We start from the raw sequence: 16875 nt of genomic DNA on the forward strand, positions 1-16875 counted from the left end.
TATTTGCTAACCTGTATTCTATGTGTATGTTGATTTGCCATTTTGACTTACTATAGACATGTGATTGTACTGAACATGTTCAGACTCAGGACTCCGTTTTGTATTGTCTTTTGCATCAGACCTCAGAGGAGATGGATGCATGTGTGTTGCTGTTCGGACTTCGATATAAAAGTATGCTTACTGACTTCAGTGAGTAGAGTACAGGTATACTTAAAGACTATGGACTACTGATTAAGAATGATACCCTGTGTACTCAACACAGAGAAGCTACATCCTATCTGTAACTAAACTTCAATAAGAAATGTTCCTGTACGGTGAATAAATACAAGATTTTTATGAGTAAACAAGACACATTATTTTTCAAAGAAGCAGAGGCTGGATGGCTATCTGTTGGGAGGGATTGAATTGTGTCTTCCTGACTGGAAGAAGGAGGTTGGGACTGGATGACCTTTGGGGTTCCCCTTCCAATAATAGGCTTCTGTGATTCTAATCCTGTCACCTGCAAGATAAGCACAGCGTCCCACCTGCCATTCCCTTCCACTTACCGACAGGACCCTCGTGCGAGACAGTGCGGAGGCTAAAGGACAGCTCCTGGTTGGGGTTGTTCTGCAGCTCCTTCCTCTTGGAGAATGCCTTGGCGATCATCTTGCTCTTCTTGATCCGCTTGGGCTCGTCCCCGCTCCGTCCTGTCAGCCTGGAAGAAGGAGAAGACATGGGCAGAGGAGTGCTGGCAAAGTTGCACCTCAGTACTGGATCACCTTGCTCTTAACACAGCAGACTTGGTTTTTCCAGTTTATTGATAAAAGACAGCAAAATCTTAATAAAAAGCAGTAAAGAAATCAGTAATCCAATTGCATAGGCAATCTGCAGAAAATAGTTCAAAGTCTTTGTAGAAAATAATTCAAAGTCTCTAAAATAGCATTTCAGTCCTGGAAAACAAGATAGCATGAACTCCAAAACACAACCAAAACACGGAATCTAGGCAGGAACAGAAGCAAGGATCTATTTCCATGAGCAGAGACAAGGCAGGAGTTAAGCTTCCAAAAATCAAGGTTGCTCCGTCTGAAAATCTTTCCCTGTTTCACCTTTTTTAAACCATGCTTACAAGCTAGGAAAGCACTCCTCTGACCTTGGGTTCCCACAAATTTATTAGCGATTCTTACAGAACATCTGGGACGAACTCTTAACCTTAATCTTGTGTCTCTGTCTAAGGAAAGCTCCTCTGACCCGCTGCTAGAACCACCTGGACTTTGTTGATGTTCAAAATCCTGTGAAAGGTCACCCTTATCACTAACTTCAGCTTCCCTGCTGGCCTGCGGCTTTTCTAATAATTCAGAGCCTTCAACATTTCCTTGGTCAGCCTGCATTTCTGACAATTCAGAGCCTTCAATATTTCCTTGGTCAACCTGCTGAAACCCAAATCCCTCTTCATCATCAGACTGAACCACAAAAGGCAAAGGACTTGCTACAAGGCCATTAAATGCTAATTGCCCTCTTTCTATACACACTCTCCACCTCAGTCATCATTATTACTATTCTTCTTCTTCTTCTTAATATTATTATTATTGTTATTATTATTATTAGGTTGCTGTGAACCATGAAAATGAACAAAACCTGGCTCCCAGCATTACAAAATTCTACAACCAGGACAGTAAATAAAGAACAACACACTGAAAATAAGGGTATTCCAGACAGAAAACAATCAGAGCCAGCTAACACCTCCCAACAAAGGATTCCCCCTCAGAGCAATTACTACTACTATTATTATTATTATTATTAGGTTCCTGGGAACCATCAAAATTAACAAAAGCTGGCAGCCAGCATTAAAAAAACTCTACAATCTGGATAGTGAATAAAGAACAACACTCTGAAAATAAGGGTATTCCAGACAGGAAACAACCAGAGCCAGTTAACACCTCCCAACAAAGGATTCCCCCAGGGAGGGGACAACCACGCTTTGAAGCTGCAAGCCCATTCAGTGCTAATCAAGGTGACTAGTTACAACATGGATACTTGCCTCCACAAACAAAAACTCACTTAGGATGCTGCAGCAACGTGTGGCTGGGCACAACTTGTGTGTGTGTGTGTATACATATGCATATAATATTAATATTATTTTGTAATACAATATAATACTAATAATACAATATATAGATATACAAAAAGGTAACTGTTCAACTTAAGAACAAAACTGCAGAATCGTATCTTGTTTGTAACTCAGGGCCGGCCTGTATTCCCACCTGATCTTGGGTGTCAGGCCCTGCCCCTTACCTGTCCCAGGTGCATCCCTTACCTGTCCCAGGCAGTTCCCTTACCTGCCCCCCAAGAGTGTCCCTTATGTGCCCCAGGTGCTTCCCTTACCTGCCGCCAGGTGCATCACTTACTTGTCCCAGGAAGTTCCCTTACCTGCCCCAGGTGCGCTTCCAGATGAGCAGTGTGGCCTTGGTCCAGACCCAGGTGCTCATGGAGATGCCGGTCCCGAACATGGCGAAGAGGTTGATCTTCTCCACCAAGAGGCTGGGGCGGTTCTTGATCTCGCAGTCGGGGATCGGCTTCTTGGTCTCGGTGGCAATGGTCACGTTGGCCTCGCACCTGCGGAAGAACAGAAAGTTAAGCCCGGTTGGGAACGGGATCCTCCCTCTCTCCCAGGGTGCCTCTGCACTGCGGAATGAATGCCGTTTGGCATCACGTGAACCGCCATCGCTCAATGAGATCTTGGATGGAGTCTTTCCAAAATTTTGGAATAGAACCCGGAGCGGACACAATCACTCCAAAGCAAGGTTTCTCTCTCATCCTAAAACTACTCACAAAACATGTTCCCGAAAACTGCGTTCCCATTCCGCCTGGTTGAAGAAGTCATAGAAGTGGCAGCCGAAGGTGATGAAGACGAAGCCGAAAGCCAGGAAGCCAAAGATCCCTGAGAGACACAACCAAGAAGAAGAAGGAGATGGTCAAGCATTCAAGTGCATGGATGGTCAAGGAAAGGGCTGCAAATTATCCTCAGCATGCGTCTGTCAAATCGGCGTGAGTCTGTCAAATTGTAGAGTCCCGTTCTCTGGGGCTGTTTTTTAAAAGCAGATGTTGGATGGCCATCTGTCAGGAAGGCTTTGATTGTGTTCTGGAAAGCTCTTATGATAGAACCAATTAGGAAATGACATTGATATTCCAAGAACAAAAATCGTGTTCCGTGGTGTTATATAACATAACTAGCTGTGCCCGGCCACGTGTTGCTATGGCGTAGTCTGGTGGTTAAGATCCCTCTGGTTAGGAAGCAGCCTGGCTTTGAAGCTGTAAGGCTGTTCAGTGGTATTCAAGGTGGCCAACCGAGGATCCCCTAGGTTAGGAAGCAGCCTGGCTTTGAAGCTATGTTTTTTGTGGCCAAATCTGGTGCAATTTGGTTCAGTGGTTTTGTTGTTTACTCCATGGGAAAAATGCACATTACATTTTATACATATAGATGTACACAATGGTGCTGTATGATCTCGCTGCCACTTCCAGGGTGCATCTACACTGGAGAACACATGCAGTTTGACCCCACTTGAACAGCTATCTCTCAATGCTATGGAATTATGGGAGTTGTTGTTCCACAATATTTTGATTCTCCTCTGCCAAAGAGCGATAGTTCTGCAACCAAACTGCAAATTCCAGCGTCCCACAGCATTGAGCTATATGGCGTCAAAGTCCAAGAGGTGTCAAAGTGCATCAATTCCACTGTGTAGATGCCACCCTGATGGATCCACGCCTGGGGATCGGGCCCACTTACCCAGACGCAGCATGGTCTCATTGATTTTGCTGGCGGCCTTCTCGCTCAAGAGGCCTGGGTGGTTGTTCTTAATGGAGAATAATGTCATTACGCCTGGAATGAAGGAGACATAATATCTGGTTAGTCTGCATTAAGCGATCAACCATGTTCTCCCACATGAATCTTCTCAAGAGAGCCCTCTAGGCACCTCTAGCACAACTATATGGTCAACTTCTGCTGGATATGGACCATAGGATTGCTCTGGAGGAACGAGAGATGTCTAGAGAACTGATCTTCCTAGGAATGTCTAGGTTCCTGAACATACTGTGATGAACTTTGGTAAGAAGTAGACCACAAAACCATGCTGGAGGATCTACAATTACTAAGTGAATTCTTCTCCCTAGGAATCTCTAGGTCTTCCAGCTCAATTCTACAGTTAACTTCTACTGGATATAGACCACAGAATCACAGTGGAGGATCTACAAAGGCCTAGAGAAGTATTATCTCTAGGAATCCTTAGGTCCTTCAGCACAACGTTATAGTCAATGTCTGCTGGATTTGTTCCTCAGAATCACAGTGGAAGATCTACAAATGCCTAGAGAAGTGTTCTATGGTCAACTTGTGCAAAAAGTGGACCATAGGATCACTCTGGAGGACCGACAAATGTCTAGAGAACTGCTCTTCCTAGGAATGTCTAGGTTCCTGAACATACTGTGATGAACTTTGGTAAGAAGTAGACCACAAAACCATGCTGGAGGATCTACAATTGCCAAGTGAATTCTTCTTCCTAGGAATCTCTAGGTCCTTCAGCACAATGTTATGGTCAATGTCTGCTGGACTTGGTCCACAGAATCACAGTGGAAGATCTACAAATGCCTAGAGACGTATTATATCTCGATCCTTCAGCACAATTCTATGGTCAACTTCTGCAAGAGGCAGATCATGGGATCACTCTGGAGGACTGACAAATGTCTACAGAACTGTTCTTTCTAGGAATGTCTAGGTTTCTGAACATACTATGATGAAACTTGGCAAGAAATAGACCATACAACCATGCTGGAGGATCTACAATTGCTGAGTGAATGCTTCTCTCTAGGAATCTCTGGGTCTTCCTGCTCAATTCTACGGTTAACTTCTGTTGGATATGGACCACAGAATCATAGTGGAGGATCTACAAATGCCTAGAGAATAATTATCTCTAGGAATCTCTAAGTCCTTCAGCACAATTCTATGCTAAGAAGTAGACCACAAAACCATGCTGGAGGATCTAGGTCTTCCAGCTCAATTCTGTGGTTAACTTCTGTTGGATACGGATCACAGAATCACAGTGGAGGATCTACAAATGCCTACAGAATAATTATCTCTAGGTCCTTCAGCACAACACTATGGTCAATGTCTGCTGGATTTGGTCCACAGAACCACAGTGGAGGATCTACAAATGTCTAGTGAAGTGTTCTATGGTCAACTTGTGCAAGAGGTGGACCATAGGATCACTCTGGAGGACCGACAAATGTCTAGAGAACTGCCCTTCCTAGGAATGTCTAGGTCCCTGAACATACTAGGATGAACTCTGGCAAGAAGTAGACCATATAACCATGCTGGAGGATCTACAACGGCCTGTTAATCAAATCCACGAACAAGGGCCACAGGAAGGGGAACGGAGCCCACCTCGGATCAGGAAATAGCCCCCGACGAGCAGGACCAGACCGATGGGGGCCAGGACGAACCCGGCTCTGTAGCGGTAGTTCTTGTACCCGACAAAACAGATGCCGCTGACCGAATCTCCATCCACCTGCGGAGGTCAGAGATTGAGAAACATTAGAAGGCTCATCCACTCAGGGTGGAGCATCTACACTGCAGAATTAGTGCAGTTTGACTCCACTTGTAGACGCAGGCTGTGTTGGAAATGACAACCTTCTTCAAGCCTTCTCTAGTAATGTTTATCTACAATCCTGTTGCTTATTGTTTGTATGTATGTATATTCTGATATGCAGCTTCCTTTGCTCTATGGTTCCTGGGAAGGTATAAAAGGGGCTTCAGACCACATGATCATTACAGACCACTTCAGACCTCAAATCGCACGCTTGCTGTTTTTGTTATAAGAGATGTTGTGGCTGGATGGCACAGAGAATGTTATGGTTGAGCCTTCTGGCTCCGGTACTGGGAGACGGGGTCGTAAGACTCCTCGAGAGTCAGACTCTTTTGAGGAGCGAGAAAGGAAACGGCTCCGGGACTTATTTGCAGAACCAACAGATGAAGACTCATTTGAGGGTTTTACCGAGGGAATGGAGGAAGAAATGGTTAGCTCAGAGGAGGATGACATGGAATGGACTCGTGTGAGGGAGGATTTGGGTGTCACCGGCACTGATAGCATGGGAGGCGATTGGCGGGTTGCAGGATCAGACCCATGGACGGGCTGGAGGGATGGAACGGGATCCGCAGCTGGGGATGCTGTGGGGCGTAGTCAAAGGTGTTTTAGCTCTGATGAGGAGGATGATGATGAGGCACCTGGAATTAGGATAGCAGCTGACAGCGATGAGGAGTTATGAACTGGGATAAAATGGGGTTTAGGATCAATGGCTAATTGCGTTGGGCAAGGTAATCTGGACGAACGCTTGGGCTCTTGTTGGGGAACTTCCTGAAGACGGGTGTGATTCGTTGCTGGATACGTAAGTTACCAAGGACACTGGGCATAGACGGCGGGAGGAACTGTATGGGGTTTTTCTGTGCAACTTGTGTTTAATCTTGATAGCTTGGACCTCCGTCGTCTTTTTGACGGACATTAATTACCTACTCTGGATTGACGCTGGACTGACTGACTGACTACGACCTTGGACTATCCCTTCTGTGGCTATTGGTGGAACTCGTGGAACTCTAGACGCCCGCACTCGGCTTTCGACCTCGGACCGGACTGGGACCGCGCTGACCGCCGTGATCCTGATTGATGTGCCTGGACCCGGATTTCGCTCGTTGCACGGAGGAGTAACAGCCTGAGTTACTCATTTGTAGCTGTTGGGTAGCAGAGAGGAATCTGCTGCCAGCTTTTGGTGTTCATTTTGACCTTTGTTTACCAACTTTTGTTTGTTTAAATTGCCAGGCTGAAGTAAGCACTTTTGATTTAGTCCGGATTAAAACTCCTGTTTAATCCGGTTTATTCCTTCAAACCGTTTTAATTCAAACGGAGCTGTTTCTGTTACTTTTCACACTGAAGACAAGTGTTTGCCTAGTCCTTTGTTTTCTATGGGCATTTTTTAGTTCTGTAACTTCAATAAACTGTGTTGTACTCTATTTGGTGGCGTTCTGTCTATGACAGAGAATTATCTCAAACATATCTGAAACTGGTCGGATACGTTTTGTACCTGTGTATGCTGAACACACAAAGGTTGTGAGTAAACCAAATAAGTTATTTTTATCCAAGTCCACTTCATTTTTGTCTCTTGAGTACATTATATTAAACAAGTTGTTTTATGGGAGAGTATATATATATTTGGGCACTGAAAAACACTTCCAAGGAATTGCTGTTTTTATGCATTTGCAAATCTGTTTTCCTAACAGATCAGAGATAACAGGTTATTCAGTCTAACAACTGAAACCATCGCCTTGCATAACCATACCTGGTTGTATAACACAAGAGAAGATTCTACTCTAAAGAGTTTTGCCTCTTCTTTGAAAGGTCATGCTTTTCTAAAAAGGTATGATCTCCAAAATGTTTTTCCAAAATGTTATGAATGCCATTTTACCTGGGCGACAGCTAGGATGGCAACGGTGAGGACGAAGGGGATGGACCAGGTGAGGAGGTGGAAGTAGGAGGTCTTGCCCAGCAGCGGCTGGTAAGTGGTGCCCAGCGCCTTGAAGGAGGTGTGCCAGGCGTAGGTCAGCATCACGAACCAGATGACGCCCGACATCAAGGAATAATAGACAATGACAAAGATGATGACGCAGGACAATGTCTCGTTGGAGCTGCGAAGAGACAGTGGGAGGGAAGGATTGGTCAGGCTGTTAGGATGGACATCTCTTGGGAAGGCTTAGAGTGTGCCTTCCTACCTGGCAGAAAAAGTGTTAGACTGGATGGACTTTGGGTGTTGCCCTCTAGCACTGGTAACACCTTTTCACCCAGCACCAAACCGGAGTCCAATAATCTATGTATATAAAAATGTAATGTGCATAATTAGGACCGAGTTAGCAACAAAACAACTGGGCCAAATCACACCAAATTTGGCCACAAAACTAATCACTTTCCAAGGAGTGACCATCAAAAAAAAAAAAAAAGGAAAACAAAGAGAAGGCCAAAAAAATCCCCAAAAATAAAAAAAAAACACTATGCGCATGCGCAAGAAGAAAACAGCCAGGCTTTGAGGCTGCAAGCTATTCACTGCTATTCTACCTGGCCAACAAAGGATTCCCATACGCCACAGCAATGCGTGGCCGGGCATAGATAGTTCTATCTAAAAATGTTTATTGAAGAAAGCAGGTAAAAGAGTCAGCAAAATAGGGAATACAAAATAGCAAAAATAAAAAATGCCAAGATAAACCCTTCCAGGAAACAAAGGCATGAACCAGGAAACTTAAGAATACTTGAATCATGAACTTAAGAGCAGAGACAGGAGAGCCATCCTACTGCAACGTTGTCTCCTCCGAAAGTAATGAAGCCAGCACTTCTTAATTTAAGCCTGACCAAGTAGCTTTGAGATCATGTCGAATGCACCTGGGCTTCAAGGTCTTCCCTACGGAATCTCTCAGAGCATCTAATTGGCCTATTTTTCACTCCCTACATTCTCAAGCTTAATCTAGCTTCTCGTGAAAACTCCTCATCAGTCGAAGGCCATTTCCCGAGTGACCCAGGACTTTTACTTTTCCCTGTGGAATCCAAAACATCTGCCTCTTCTGGCTGCAATTCTCTCCTAACACTGACAGGTTATTCACCTTAAAACCCATCAAATCCCTAATTTAAGCCCAATCAAGTGGCTATGAGATCATGTCGAACGCAACTGGGCTTCAAGGTCTTCCCTATGGAGTCTCTCAGAGTATCTAATTGGCCTGATTGTCACTCCCTTTGTTCTCAAGCCTAATCTAGCTTCTTGTGAAAACCCCTCATCAGCCAAAGGCCGTTTCCCAAAGGACCCGGGATTATCACTTTCCCCTGTGGAATACAAGACATCAGCCTTATGTGGTTGCAATTCTCTCCTAACACTGACCAGTTCTTCACTTTGAAATCCATCAAATCCTTAATTTAAGCCCAACCAAGTAGCCATGACATCATGTCGAATGCACCTGGTCTTTAAGGACTTTTCTATGGAGTATCTCAGAACAGAGGAAGTGAAAAACAGGCCAATTAGGTGTAATTGGCCTGTTTTTCACTCCCTCTGTTCTCAAGCCTAATCTAGCTTCTCGTAAAAACTCCTCATCAATCGAAGGCCATTTTCTGAGTGACCTGGGACTTTTACTTTCCCCTGTGGAATCCAAAACATCGGCCTCATCTGGCTACAATTCCCTCCTAACACTGACAAATTCTTCACTTTGAAACCCTCATTCTTTTACATGTCAGAGAAATCAGAAAAATCCTCAGCCGCCTGCTGAGCTACAACACTGGGTGCCCCTTCTGACTCGTATGGTTCTATGGTAAGGGGGAACATACGTGGGCTCCCCGAGGCGCATGGTCCCGTCAGCGCGGCACACGATCTCCATCCGGGCACCGTCCATGAACTGGGCCAGCCAGCCAATGCTCCCCATGAAGAAGCAGGCGTTGACGTAGAAGAGGATGACCGCCGGGTAGCGGTTCGAGTTCTTCCAGTCGGCGACAAAGGTGGCCTAAGGGCAAAAGGACAGGCTATGTGATTTGCTTTCCCCTCTCTTTCCCAAGCCATTGGCTACTTGTTGTTGTTGTTGTTGTTGTGTTGTCAAAGGCTTTCATGGCCGGAATCACTGGGTTGCTGGGAGTCCAAAAAACTGACAACAACCCCATCATCATCATCATCATCATCATCATTTTATTATGACACAGAAAACAAGATAGATATGATGGATTTCGTATCACAAAACCACAAGTCGAACACTTCCCAAGTGTCTAGGACTGTGTGATGTATTTTCGGATGATGCGCGCAGATCCCAGCAGGGTGGCCTTTTGCAGTTGGCAGATCGTGATTTTGTCAATGTCTCTTGTTTCCAAATGCCGGCTGAGATCTTTTGGCACGGCACCCAGTGTGCCCATCACCACCAGGACCACCTGCACTGGTTTCTGCCAGAGTCTTTGAAGTTCAATCTTGAGGTCCTGATAGCGGCTGAGTTTTTCCTGTTGTTTTTCGTCAATGCGACTGTCACCTGATCTGGCGACGTCAATGATCCAAACCTTGTTCTTTTCCACAACTGTGATGTCTGGTGTGTTGTGTTCCAGAACTTTGTCAGTCTGGATTCGGAAGTCCCACAGTCTCTTTGCATGTTCATTTTCCAATACTTTTGCAGGTTTGTGATCCCACCAGTTCTTTGCTGCTGGAAGGTGGTACTTGAGACATAAGTTCCAATTAATCATTTTGGCCACATGGTTGTGCCTCTGTTTGTAGTCTGTCTGTGCGATTTTCTTACAGCAGCTGAGGATATGATCAATGGTTTCATCAGCTTCCATGCACGGTCTGCATTTTGGGTCATCGGCTGATTTTTCGATCTTGGCCTTAATTGCCTTTGTTCTGATGGCTTGCTTCTGGGCTGCAAGGATCAGGTCTTCTGTCTCCTTCTTCAGGGTCCCATTCGTGAGCCAGAGCCAAGTCTTCTCCTTGTCAGGTTTTCGTTATCAGGACCTCAAGATTGAACTTCAAAGACTCTGGCAGAAACCAGTGCAGGTGTTCCCGGTGGTGATGGGCACACTGGGTGCCATGCCAAAAGATCTCAGCCGGCATTTGGAAACAATAGACATTGACAAAATCACAATCTGCCAACTGCAAAAGGCCACCTGATTGGGATCTGCGCACATCATCTGAAAATACATCACACAGTCCTAGACACTTGGGAAGTGTCCAACTTGTGATTTTGTGAAACGAAATCCAACATATCTATCTTGTTTGCTGTGTTATACAATAACTAGCTGTGCCCGGCCACGCGTTGCTGTGGCGTTGTCTGGTGGTGTTGGTGAGAAATTGTTGAGGTAGTGGTGGTATTGAATGTCTGTTGTATGGTTGTCTTTATGTTTAGTATGCACACTGAAGTGGATTATATGGCAGTGTGGAGTCAAGATAATCCAGTTCAAAGCAGATAATACAAGATTCTAAATGGGTTATATAGCTGTGTGGAAGGGCCTTGAGTCTACACTGCCATATAATCCAGTTAAAATCTGATAATCTGTGGAACAGGCCTAAGTGAGGCCTAACTGTGCCTGTCCCCTGGGCTGAGTAGGTTTCTAGGAGACCAAGTGGGCGGAGCTTAGCCTTCAAACTGGCAGCAATTGGATAAAAACTGTTATTCCTCTCTCTGTAATTAGGACTTTATTTTTCTTTTCTTTTTGTTGTATCAACCTAGAGCCGTGAATGATGGGTTGTGTTGTCAAATTTCGAGGTTGGGGGGCCTGTAGTTTTGTTGTTTTGTCCGCTACCCTGATGCCATCACTCTTTTATATATATAGATAATAATAGCAACAACAACATGCACCCCATTTTTGCATCCCACCCCATAAAGCATGGGGAACCATGTGTTTAACAACAACAACAACAACGTGGTCCCCGTGGGTCTCACCAGGGTGAAGAAGGTGCAGAAGATGGTGATGGAGCTGAAGGCGGCGATGTAGCGGTGCATCTGCTGGTGCTCGGTGAGGGTGAAGAGCGGGTTCTGGCACTGGACGCCGCAGCCCTCCACGTCCTCGTACCAGCTCTTGGGGTTGTCCGTCCGGACCAAGGGCGCCTCGCACTGACCAGAGGTGTTGAACTTCAGGTTCTGGACCTCGTTCTGCAAGAGACGCAGACAGCTCCCACGTCAACACCACTATGCTCAGGACCCAGTCTCCCCAAGTCAACATAAAAATGCATTTAGGTGAGGAAAAATGAACTTGGCTTGGAAACAGTCCATGGGAAAGGGATCTAGGAGTCTTAGGAGACCCCAAACCAGCAACAGAGACAATGAAATTTTGGACTTGTGAAACAGTATGAGTTGGTTGGTCCTGGTGAAGGTGGCACAAAATAAGGGGAAGGGAAGAGGGGGAAACGTATAACAATAATAACAATAATAATAATAATAATAATAATAATAATAATAATAATAATAATAAAACAAGCAGTCAAAGAAGAAGAACATGCCCTGGCAGAATATGTAAAGCAAAGTGAAGAACCTGCTTTGATTGAAGTCAAAAATCAGAAACTCCTCAAAGCACAGCAGACAAAGAATCAGTACAAGAAAACCGCACTACAAACTAGAGCTGACCGCTGGCACAACAAAACACTGCATGGAAAGTTCCTTGACAAAATTGAAGGAAAAGCTGATAAGGAGAAGACCTGGCTCTGGCTCACGAATGGGACCCTGAAGAAGGAGACAGAAGGCCTGATCCTTGCAGCCCAGGAGCAAGACATCAGGACAAAGGCAATTAATAATAATAATAATAATAATAATAATAATAGAAGACCTGGCTCTGGCTCACGAAAGGGACCCTGAAGAAGGAGACAGAAGGCCTGATCCTTGCAGCCCAGGAGCAAGACATCAGGACAAAGGCAATTAATAATAATAATAATAATAATAATAATAATAATAGAAGACCTGGCTCTGGCTCACGAAAGGGACCCTGAAGAAGGAGACAGAAGGCCTGATCCTTGCAGCCCAGGAGCAAGACATCAGGACAAAGGCAATTAATAATAATAATAATAATAATAATAATAATAATAGAAGACCTGGCTCTGGCTCACGAAAGGGACCCTGAAGAAGGAGACAGAAGGCCTGATCCTTGCAGCCCAGGAGCAAGACATCAGGACAAAGGCCATTAATAATAATAATAATAATAATAATAATAATAATAATAATAATAATAGAAGACCTGGCTCTGGCTCACGAATGGGACCCTGAAGAAGGAGACAGAAGGCCTGATCCTTGCAGCCCAGGAGCAAGACATCAGGACAAAGGCCATTAATAATAATAATAATAATAATAATAATAGAAGACCTGGCTCTGGCTCATGAATGGGACCCTGAAGAAGGAGACAGAAGGCCTGATCCTTGCAGCCCAGGAGCAAAACATCAGGACAAAGGCCATTAATAATAATAATAATAATAATAATAATAATAATAATAATAATAGAAGACCTGGCTCTGGCTCACGAATGGGACCCTGAAGAAGGAGACAGAAGGCCTGATCCTTGCAGCCCAGGAGCAAGACATCAGAACAAAGGCAATTAAAGTTGTAATGGAAAAGTCTAAAACTGATAAAAAATATACATAAAAATGTTTTGATTTTGATTTTTCTTTATTGTTGGATTGTATACAATGTGATATGTCTGGGATACTGTAAAATGAGGAAAAAAATGTATACTTATACATTTTGAATGATAAATTAATAATAATAATATTGATAATAAAACATGTATAGGTAGATGAAGGGTGTGTAGTGGAGAGATGTATAGTGAAGTTGTAATGGAAAAGTTAAAAGACTGATGGGAAATATGCTTGGGGATGTTCTTGATTTTATTTTATTTTTTGCTGTCGGATTGGATGCAACGTGATGTGTTTGAGATATTGTAGAATGAGGATAACGAGTGCTTGTACATTTTGATTGATAAATTAATAATAATTTTTTTAAAAGGAGACCCTAAGCCGAACATGAGCCAACAGCGTGATGCAGCAGCTCAAAAGGCCAATGCGATTCTAGGTTGCATCAAGAGGATAGCTTTTCAAGGAGAAGCTCTTTAAGATCATGGCAGGGGCTGCTGTGGTTTGAAATGCTTTTATGGATTTAATCTGAATTCTTTTTCATACGAATGATGCTTAATACTGTATATTTGTATATTTGTATATTTGAATTGTATTGTAAAGCCTTGAGTCTCTATGGAGAAAAAAAGTGGGATATAAATAATAATAATAATAATAATAATAATAATAATAATAATAATAACCGACGTGTGATCAAATACAACAGCCAGCAGAGTGCCTGCTGTGGACTCATCTTGTTGTGTTTCAAATAATAATAACAACAACCACAGTGTTTAGATTGAAGGGGTTGGGATGGACATCTGTCTGAAGGGCTTTGATTGGGTCATTGTACCTGGCAAAAGGAGTTGGGCTGGATGGCCTTTAGAGGTCCCTTCCAATTATATGGAAATATAGACTCCATCGGTGTCTGGTGGAGTTTGATAAAGGGAGTTGGACGGCCATCTGTCTGGAGGGTTTGGATTGTGTCTCTCTGCCTGGCAGAAGAGGGTTGAACAGGATGACCTCTAGGAGTCCCTTCCAATTCTATGGGAATATAGACTCCTTTGGAATCTGTTGGGAGGGTTTTGGTTGTGTCTATTTGCCTGGCAAAAGGAATTGGACTGCATGACCTTTGGAGGTCTCTTCCAATTATATGGCAATACAGACTTCATCGGTGTCTAGTGGAGTCTCTTCTTTGTCTGGAGGTCTTTAAACAGAGACTGCATGTCCATCTGTTGGGGGTGCTTTGATTGTGTTCACCCTGCGTGGCAGAAGGCATTGGACTGGATGTCTTTTGGAAGTCCCTTCCAATTATATGGGAATATAGACTCTAATGGAGCTTGTTGGAGCTTTTTCTTTTTCTGGAGGCCTTTAAGCAGGGGCTAGATGGCCTTCTGTCAGGAGAGCTTGGATTGTATCATCCCGTTTGGTAGAAGGGGGTTGGACTGGATGGCCTTTGGAGGTTCCTTCCAATTATATGGGAATATAGATTCTATTGGAGCCTGTTGGAGGCCTTTAAGCAGGGGCTAGATGGCCATCTGTTGGGAGGGCTTTGATTGTGGCATCCTGCCTAGAGGATGGGGTTGGACTGGATAGCCTTGGGAGGTTCTTTCCAATTATATGGGAATACAGACTCTATCGGTGTCTAGTGGAGTCTCTTTCTTCGGCGGCCTTTAAGCAGAGGCTTGGAGGGCCATCTGTTGGGAGGGCTTTGATTGTGTCCTTCCTGCTGGCAAAAGGGGTTGGACTGTATTGTCAGAGTATTTGCAGCGCAGCAGTAGTTGGATGGAAGCAGTGGAGCGCAGAACGAAGAGACACTCAGAGACGTTGGTAAAACTATTTACAAAGTTTTCCTGTCTGCAGCAGTAATCAACACAAACAGACTTGCAGACAACAGACGAACACAGGACTGTTCTGTCCTCCAACAGAACTTGACTCGAACTCTAGGCAGATAGAACTCAACTGAACAGAACTGAACTGATGCAATCCTTGTGCCTGGATACTCCCTAGTTCCAGCCACACATCAAGGTCTGTTGGGTTATCTAAGCAATCATGCATGCATTTTCAATGTGGGATGGTTTATGTAGTTAGTTATGTCTGTTGCTTAGTAACCTGAGCCAAGCTGCATTCCAGAGTTGGTGACACCATTTAAGGGTTTTGCATATGAAATGGGAAATGGGTGTATCCTTTCTGGGGACACACACAGGAAGTGATGTACAGATGCCTCTTCCTGTCTCTTCCTCTTTGCTCCTGACCATGCCATGCTGATGTTCCTGTATGTTAAGAGATATGTAGTTTCCTGAACTGTTTTTCTTTGGAACTAAGATGTTTTTTGCCTGTATGACCATCATCATACAAGATTGTGAGTAAACATATTTTTTGCTATTTTATTTGATGTCTCTGATGCTTATTTTATGCGCATGACTTTTAAAAGGGAAAGGGAGGCTGGATATTTTGTCTTATTGTTTAATTTCTTTTTACCTCTGCTCACATAAACCCCTAGTCTTCTGCGTTTTTACTGCTCTGCACGAATGTTTAACCATATTGGAATCATAATCTTAACAGGTTATGAAAATATATTCCTATTAAGGTCGTCCTAGCTTCTTGGCAATTAACTCTTTCCACATTATGATACAATCTGGATCAGAGGTCCTCAAACTTTTTAAGCCGAGGGCCGGTCCACAATCCTTCAGACTGTTGAGAGGCCAGATTATCGTTTGAAAAAAAAAATACAAACAAATTCCGATGCACACTGCACATGTCTTATTTGTAGTGCAAAAACAACAACAAGAACAATTAAAAAACAATACAATATTTAAAAATAAAAATAATTTTAACCAACATACATTTATCAGGGATTCAATGGGAAGTGTGCTCCTGCTTCTGGTCAATGAGATAGTCAAGTTAATTAGGGTTGTTGTTGTTGTTGTTGTTGTTGTGTGCCTTCAAGTCATTTCAGACTTTGGGTGAGCCTAAGTCTAAAATGTATTTATTATTTATTTACTGCATTTATTTACTACATTTGTATCACACCCTTCTCACCCCAAAGGGGACTCAGAGTGGCTTACAAATTATATGTACATACAATATATTATGTTATTAGCATAGCACAATATTAGCATTATATATTACTTTATTGAACTATACCACTATACTGTAATATTATTAGTAATATTATATGTAATATAGAATATATAATGAATATTATTATTATATGGTATTATTATTAGTGTTATATTGTATTACATTATAATATTATTATCAATATTATTATGTATATACAATATATTATATTATAAAACTGAGGGCGGGGGCCAGGTAAATGACCTCGGAGGGCCGCATCCGGCTCCCGGGCCTTAGTTTGGGGACCCCTGATCTGGATGATGCAATCAGTTGCAAGACAAGCATGGCACAAATTGCATTTAAGCACTATCAATACACAAATCCCACATGAACATGCGGTCCCTTCCGATTCTACGATCCCTGTGCCGGGCTAATAGGGGAGTCCTATAACATCGCTTCCTTACCGGGCATCCTTCGGGGAAGCGGTCGGTGGAGCACTTGAGGAAGTCGGGCCAGCCACGCTCGCGCTCCACGATGGTGCAGGGTCCACGCGTGGCCTGGCACAGGGTCTGGCTGGGCAGCTCCACCTTCCCGCCCTCGCACTTGGGCATGTAGACGGCGCAGAGGAGCGGCTGGATCACGTCCCAGCAGCGGGGAGCGTTGCGCAGGCCTTGAACACAACAGGGAGAGAAGAAGAAA

The 16875-nt window shown here is 43.9% G+C and overlaps 1 protein-coding gene across 1 annotated transcript in view; it reads right to left on the reverse strand.

Moving 5' to 3' along the window:
• Positions 1-16875, reverse strand: part of smo (smoothened, frizzled class receptor) — a 34395-nt gene that overhangs the window by 7846 nt on the left and 9674 nt on the right. Inside the window, exons 2-10 of the mRNA XM_062983375.1 lie at positions 16641-16846; positions 11462-11671; positions 9378-9550; positions 7483-7702; positions 5411-5534; positions 3764-3856; positions 2809-2917; positions 2407-2592; positions 546-694 (exon numbers count right to left, since the gene is read on the reverse strand). Coding sequence (XP_062839445.1) covers positions 546-694; positions 2407-2592; positions 2809-2917; positions 3764-3856; positions 5411-5534; positions 7483-7702; positions 9378-9550; positions 11462-11671; positions 16641-16846 — 1470 coding nt within the window. The remainder of the gene's footprint in view (positions 1-545; positions 695-2406; positions 2593-2808; positions 2918-3763; positions 3857-5410; positions 5535-7482; positions 7703-9377; positions 9551-11461; positions 11672-16640; positions 16847-16875) is intronic.

Source organism: Anolis carolinensis, chromosome 5 (assembly GCF_035594765.1).
Source record: "Anolis carolinensis isolate JA03-04 chromosome 5, rAnoCar3.1.pri, whole genome shotgun sequence".
Taxonomy (NCBI): Eukaryota; Metazoa; Chordata; class Lepidosauria; order Squamata; family Dactyloidae; genus Anolis; species Anolis carolinensis.